The following is a 7,045-nucleotide window of genomic DNA, read 5'->3' as shown; positions in this document are numbered from 1 at the left end:
TATTTATATTTATACTAAACGTAAACTAAATTCTATACAACTGTCCGAGCATCTTTTCCCAATGTAAAATCATCCATATCCATGATGTTTACGAAACCAGACAGAGCATTCCGTTTCATATGCCTCATCAAAGAACCAGTATAAAATAATAAAAAGTTGCTAGTGTAAAAAATAATTGAACATATTTAAAGTCCCAATAAAATACAGATAATAATTTAACAAACATGGAGGGTGAAGAAATAACAAGAACTTCAGTTTCCAATTTTTAGTATATATACATTACAATGCAAAAGTTCATCAACAAAAAGACAAACCAACATTACCATACAAAAGCTTTCGGATGAATACGCCCCAAATGTGGGTCTGAAACAATCTTAATCTCTAACGCAAAAGGCACACTGGAAAGAATATATATATATATATATATATATATATATATAGATATAGATATATAGATATATACGTGTTCACTGGATATTCCAAACGCAGAAGCTAGTAGTATTTGAGAACAGCAAATCCGAGTGCAATGAAGATAAGAGAAGGTGGAGCATTATAAGATGTCATGGCAGATGATGGAGTGACATTAGTGCGGCCACTTCCCGTTGATACAGATGGGTTACCAGAATCCGCTGATGGAGATGGTGGAGTCAAAAGAGAAGAAGGCGTGTCAGATTGTGGTGCCAGAGACGGTGAAGTTGGTGAGGGGAGAACAGTAGAACCTGTACAGAGACAAAATGGAGTATGATATGTTAGAATCAAACTAAACAAGTTTTTAATCGAAAACTGTTACTGAAATGAAATAATTAACCTTGAGGACTAGCGGTTGGAGAAAATCCAGAGGAATCTGATGCAGGCGAAGGTGAAGGTCCAAGAGACACTGGTCCTGCGCATGTTAAAATCATTCAAAGGCTTAGTTACAGATGGGAAAATGTTCGTATAAGAATTTTATGCAACATGTTCATGGAAGTTTGCAGTTTTAGCTTTACCAGGAGCAGGAAGTGGTGAACCCGAGGCTGCAAAATAAGTAAAAAAAAACTTCATTAGCCTTACTGATTATGGTTAATAAACTTCTTAATCAGTAACCACTGATAAAATGAAATGAAAGAAATAAGTTTGTTTTATAAGTTAAAATTAATTAATCTTTGAGATTCTCTTGAACCACTGAAACCAAACAATATTTGGTTAGTAAAAAAGAAAGAAAGAAAGTATATGATAGGAATTGAAGAAATAAACCTTTGCATTGAAGTGGGACCCCGGGCATGTTGCAGGCACGAGGGAGAGAAATGGCTAAGGTTCGATTGACGGGAATTCTGAAGGGAACGCTGCCAGTGACAATGAGACACAGACAGTCCATGCCACCACTTGTGAGGGACTTGAGGGCAGTGCAGCACTCGGTGGTTGGTGAGGTTCCATTGGCGCTGCTATTTGTGAGAAAATTCATGCAAGGTGTGAAGAAAGTCCCTACTATTGATGCGTTACATGGCGTGGTGATTTGAGCATAGCTTGGTGCAACCATTAGCAGAGCCATTGCTAACACAGCAGCTGTGAGGGAGAGAGAGCGAAAACTTGCCATGTGTAGTGTCTTGTGGGGTCCACTAGGAATTTGTTGAATTTGTGGAAGAGGTGGAGAGAAGAATGAGTTGGGGAGTTGTGATGGTTGGGTTAAGGGAATTTATAGATGGAAGGCATGAGGATGAGAAGTGAAGATTGGGAAGAGTCAAAGTTGGTTTTAGAAGCTCAACTACCTTAACCAATGAATGCAAAATGAAAGAGTTTGGAGTAGGTGGGATTGGCGTGTTTGTGAGCATTGCAAACCCTCTTTGGCTAAACATTTTAAGCTCACCAATGCCCATCTAAAACTTCCTACCCTTCTCTGCTTCCTCCAATCCTTTCATCATCTCCCAACTCATACAATGCTTTTTTAGTTCACCTGTACCCACTAGGACTAATACACCACACAAAGCCTTTTGCTTTTTAATTAATTAATTTACATTTTATTAAATATATTACACACCATTAAAGTGAAACTTTATATATGATTCAAAAAATTATGCCAGGTTTTCTTTCTTTAGATGCATTTTATTTTTGCACGTATACCGATAGATAGATAGTATAACCGCTGCCTTTTCACAGGAAATATATTATATAGGTCATAAGTAAACACATTCTTCTAAGTCAATTGCTAAATATTGTTAGATGTACTTCCTTATGTAAGGGTGTGAGCAGAATTTTCTAAAGAATAAAAAAGATAGTAAGAAATGAAAGATAGGGAGGATATTTAAACAAGGGAGATTTTTTTAGACAAATGGTACACAAATAAACAAAATGATGAAAAGTGAGGTGTGTTAACAATTATCTTCTACTGAATTCTTTTTTATTATTACTCTTGGATTAGCTTGGTCTGTGTTTTCTTTTTCGTCAGCCTTTTGGTCTTGGTCTTTTTTTCCTACATCATTGGAAAGACTATTTCTTCATGCACCTCCATATCTTTTTCTGCAACTTCATACAAAATATAAAAAAAAAAATTATCCCTCTTATGTCACCTTCATATTTCAGATTACATAATCCGAAAGTTAATCTCATATTCAGAAGTAGTTTATGGATTATTTAATTTGAAATATATTTTAAAAAATTGTATTCCAGATTATATATTCCAGAAATCGAGATTTGAGAGTAGCTTCTGGATTATGTAATCGAGAAACTAATCATACATATAAAAAAAGGCTTTTAAATTATATAATCCGAAAGTTAATTACAAATTTGAAAAAAGAATTATGGATTACATAATCCGAAATATTATAGAGGAAAATTTTTGAAATATTAAAAGTTTATGAATATGGGAGAAGAAGATATGGAGGTGCAGGAAGAAACAGTCCATTGGAAATCCAAGTAAAATTGGCCAAGCCCAATCAGTTGCCATCCAAAGATATAGGGACCAAAAACATGGTAATTGCTTGCCCTTGATGTTTTTGAATCTGTAACATGTCAAATGAAAAAAATATTTTTTTTTTAGTTTTTAAATAAGAGGAGGAGTTGGATCAAAAGATAATTTAAAATTTTTATTCCAAAATACATTTTTGAATCACTACAAAAAAAAATCAGTATTATTTACGGATTTTTACCCACGGATCTGAGTCCGTAAGTAAATTCAGCATTACTTACAGATATTACCTACGAACAACATTACTTACGGACATTACCTACAAATTCTGAATCCGTAGGTAAATTCAGCATTACCTACCAACTATTGCCTACGGATCTTATTACCTACCAACTTTTACCTACGGATTTCTATTACTTACCAACTATTACTCACGAATCTCTATTACCTAGGAACTATCATCATAATAATTATATACATAATATTAAAAATATTAATATAATATAAAAAATTATAAAAACATAATTCATATTCATATTCATAAATAATAATAATCATAACTAATTTATACATATTATTAATATTAATATAATAATTTAAATAATATAAATAATATTAATAATAATAATAATAATATTAATGATATTAGTAATATAAAAAAATTAATAATATCAGTAATAATAACATTAATAATATAAATACTATTAATAAAAATATATATAAAATTAACATTATTTATAATATTAATAATATTAACACTATTTATAATATTTAATAATATTAATAAATATTTAATAATATTAGTAATATTTAATAATATTTAATAATATTAATAATATTTAATAATATTAATAATATTTAATAATATTAATAATATTTACAATATTAATAATATTTAATAATATTAATAATATTTACAATATTTAATAATATTAACAATATTTAATAATATTAACAATATTTAATAATATTAACAATATTTAATAATATTAACAATATTTAATAATATTAACAATATTTAATAATATTAACAATATTTAATAATATTAACAATATTTAATAATATTAACAATATTTAATAATATTAACAATATTTAATAATATTAACAATATTTAATAATATTAACAATATTTAATAATATTAACAATATTTAATAATATTAACAATATTTAATAATATTAACAATATTTAATAATATTAACAATATTTAATAATATTAACAATATTTAATAATATTAACAATATTTAATAATATTAACAATATTTAATAATATTAACAATATTTAATAATATTAACAATATTTAATAATATTAACAATATTTAATAAAATTAATAATATTTAATAATCATTATATGACAACAAAACTTAAATGGTGTAATGGTTAAAGCTTTTATAGATATCTTAAGGGGACTTGGTTTTCAGAGTTTACAGTTTTTCTTTTTTCAAAAGAAAATTCAAATATATTTTTTTTATTTTTAAGTTGTTTTCCTGAAATTAGATTTTTGTTTAAATTGTATTCCAGATTTTTTTTTTCAAAATAAAAAAATCTATTCCAGACTTTTTGTAGGATATTTTTTTTAATTTTAACAACTTTTATTTACGTATTGTATTAAATACAGCATTGGCATTAAATTATATATTCACAGTTTATCTCAAATATCATTTCACCATATAGATAGATTTAATCAATATGATACACAGATTAGCTTTAAATTTTTAATTGGATTAGCTTTTTACTGATGGTATTTTAAGATGTCTTTATTACTAATTTTGGAATTATATTTAAATTTTTATTTTACATTGTATATAAAATTAAACCCAAACAGAACTCATTTTCGTCTTTTAAAGGAAGGGTGCATGTTTTTGTTAAAAAAAAAATATGTGTTGTAAAACAAAAATATAGTTTAGATTTTGTTTAACAATAAACATATGCTAAACTCCAAGTTGTTGAAAATAACTGGGTAATGCATAAAAGAGTGGCAAAACGGGCAGCCAAAATCGATTTATTTTGATCCGATCCATCAGTGATCCGAAAAAAAAAGTTGGATTGACCCGTTAACAAAAAGTGGAGTGATGGGTTGGCCCGCCCACCTCGTCTATAGCCCGCCAAATTTACATATTAAGTTAGGTAAATCAGACCGCCTAACTAATGGCGGTGCAGCCCGACTCGGCCGAGTTCATCATCCGTACAAGTATCATTTTGTTGGGATTTTCAAGAGACGGTTGTTCATCATAATTGCAATAGAATGCCAAATTCATTTTCCCTGAAACTTACGTCTAAAATTCGAAATAGCGTTGTTTCTTGAGGCTGTTCTCATTCCACAAATTTCCTCTGTTCATATTGATTTCACAAAGGCGAGTTATATGATCGAAAGTCAAAAGATTGAGACTGACACGCCCACAACACAACAAAGTTCCCCATCCTCAACGCTACAACCGTCTCAAACTTTTCTATATTTTCTTAATTCGTGAAGACCAGACATTAAACTTCCGTGTTTGAACAGCATATAATACAGAGGTGCCACCAAATACCGAACAGACCACCTAATTTGATTTCGGAGTTAGTAGTTCGTTCACCCACATAACCAGCCCTTCATTTTTTTGTCTCTTTCTCTCCCTTTCATCCCTATAAAAAAACCCTCCTTCCCAAACCGTCATACCAAACACAAACAATTTATTCTGAATTCAAAGGATTCCACCACAACCACATCAAACTAAGCATTCCAATGGCACAAGGGAAGATGAAAATGGGTATGGTTTTGGTGATCATGAGCATGGTGTGTTCAGGTGCTGTGGCACAATCATCAAGTTGCACAAATGCGTTGGTGAACCTGTCACCCTGCCTCAGCTACATCTCCGGTAACTCCTCCACCCCCTCTTCAGGATGCTGCTCTCAGCTTACCAGTGTTGTGAGCTCACAACCACAGTGCCTGTGTGAGGTTCTTAACGGAGGAGCATCTTCATTCGGAATCACAATCAACCAAACCCAAGCTCTCGCCTTGCCTACAGCTTGCAATGTCCAGACCCCATCCATCACTCAGTGTAAAGGTAAGATAACAAACTTTACAGAGATCACTCACAATGATACTCCTTAACACTGAAAATAAATTACCAATCACATGTCATTAGATTAAGTGAAGTATTTTGTAGCAATAACGAACCTGTAATTAACATCACTAAGGTTATAATTTGCAATTCTAATTCTAATTTATAATTCACATACATTTGTGATGATTAATTTGCGACACGTGATTTTCAGCAGCTGCTTCGCCAACAGCGGAATCTCCGAATTCGAATTCACCAGGTACACAGTGTTTATTGAAGTAGTTTATGAAGGATACCTAGGGTCTAAGTTTTGCACCTTAATTAACCATTCAATTTGACAATAATTGCAGGAACTGGATCCACAAACGTGCCCACCACAGATAATGGCTCCTCCGGTGCAAATTCCGTCAAGTTTTCTATTCCTGTGCTATTTCTGGTTCTTGCATCAACATGTGCTCCAACATTCGGAACGCTGATTCGTTAATCCATTGGCCTCTCCTTCAGAATTATGCTCTATATTTTTTATTCGTTGTTCACTATTGTCGTTTTGGTGTTCCCTTCAGTGGGTTTAGTACTGCAACTTATTCATTTTCTTTTTACTTAGTTTACTTATAAATTTTTTTATCCGTAAAAATACAACACGTTTTTGGTTTACCTAATTTTGTATTGAGGAGAGGTATTCACTCTCACCTTCACCAATAAATGTAGACTGTAATTTGTTTCCTATCATGACTCTGTAATCTTATTTCCTAAACCATAAACTATGTTTTCAGCCAAAAATTATATTTTAACAAATTAATACCCAAGAAAATCGAATAATGTTAGGTTAATATTATAAATTGGTAGCAGTGATGTTGATTTTATGATAAGATTTGGAACTGACATAAAGTGTTATGATGGCTGATAAAAAGAACAGTATTAATTTATGATGCATTGGTCCGTATATTTTGCTAACGTTCTAAGCGGAAACATGAGATCCGTGCTGAAAGGCAAGTTTCGAGAGAGACATGAAATAAAAGAAAAAAGAAACTTTTTAAACTTTATGCATGAAAATAAAAGAAAAATATAAAAAAAACTATAATCATACTCGACTATGTCTGTGATTATGTTATAAAT

General features: G+C 30.7%; 2 protein-coding genes across 3 annotated transcripts; one reads left to right on the top strand and one right to left on the bottom strand.

Annotated features, from left to right (window-relative positions):
• Positions 1–232: 232 nt before the first annotated feature.
• LOC137828124 (uncharacterized) lies at positions 233–1,654 on the bottom strand. The gene is made up of 4 exons (XM_068634571.2): positions 1,234–1,654; positions 987–1,013; positions 809–883; positions 233–719 (listed from the first exon to the last, which is right to left on the bottom strand). The coding sequence occupies exons 1-4, from the start codon at positions 1,571–1,573 to the stop codon at positions 493–495; spliced, it is 669 nt and encodes a 222-aa protein (XP_068490672.1). The 5' UTR covers positions 1,574–1,654; the 3' UTR covers positions 233–492.
• A 3,448-nt stretch (positions 1,655–5,102) lies between these two features.
• On the top strand, positions 5,103–6,653 carry LOC137828869 (non-specific lipid transfer protein GPI-anchored 26). 2 transcript variants are annotated; one of them, XM_068635610.2, is made up of 3 exons: positions 5,103–5,932; positions 6,147–6,188; positions 6,280–6,653. In XM_068635610.2, the coding sequence occupies exons 1-3, from the start codon at positions 5,611–5,613 to the stop codon at positions 6,411–6,413; spliced, it is 498 nt and encodes a 165-aa protein (XP_068491711.1). In that variant the 5' UTR covers positions 5,103–5,610; the 3' UTR covers positions 6,414–6,653. The 2 variants fall into 2 exon arrangements, with proteins under 2 accessions (XP_068491711.1, XP_068491710.1); XM_068635609.2 differs by having other exon boundaries at positions 6,144–6,188.
• The last annotated feature ends 392 nt before the right edge of the window (positions 6,654–7,045 follow it).

Source organism: Phaseolus vulgaris, chromosome 7 (assembly GCF_051622355.1).
Source record: "Phaseolus vulgaris cultivar YP4 chromosome 7, ASM5162235v1, whole genome shotgun sequence".
Taxonomy (NCBI): domain Eukaryota; kingdom Viridiplantae; phylum Streptophyta; class Magnoliopsida; order Fabales; family Fabaceae; genus Phaseolus; species Phaseolus vulgaris.
Note: the sequence above shows the minus strand (reverse complement) of the source record. Positions and strands in the feature narration are given on the sequence as shown.

Coding starts and splice junctions, on each gene's coding strand:
- LOC137828124 (XM_068634571.2), bottom strand. CDS start 1,573: ATGGCAAGTTTTCGCTCTCTCTCCCTCACAGCTGCTGTGTTAGCAATG. Junction 884..986: donor TTCACCACTTCCTGCTCCTG/GTAAAGCTAAAA, acceptor TAACATGCGCAG/GACCAGTGTCTCTTGGACCT. Junction 720..808: donor TCCAACCGCTAGTCCTCAAG/GTTAATTATTTC, acceptor GTCTCTGTACAG/GTTCTACTGTTCTCCCCTCA.
- LOC137828869 (XM_068635609.2), top strand. CDS start 5,611: ATGGCACAAGGGAAGATGAAAATGGGTATGGTTTTGGTGATCATGAGC. Junction 5,933..6,143: donor ATCCATCACTCAGTGTAAAG/GTAAGATAACAA, acceptor CGTGATTTTCAG/CAGCTGCTTCGCCAACAGCG. Junction 6,189..6,279: donor TCCGAATTCGAATTCACCAG/GTACACAGTGTT, acceptor CAATAATTGCAG/GAACTGGATCCACAAACGTG.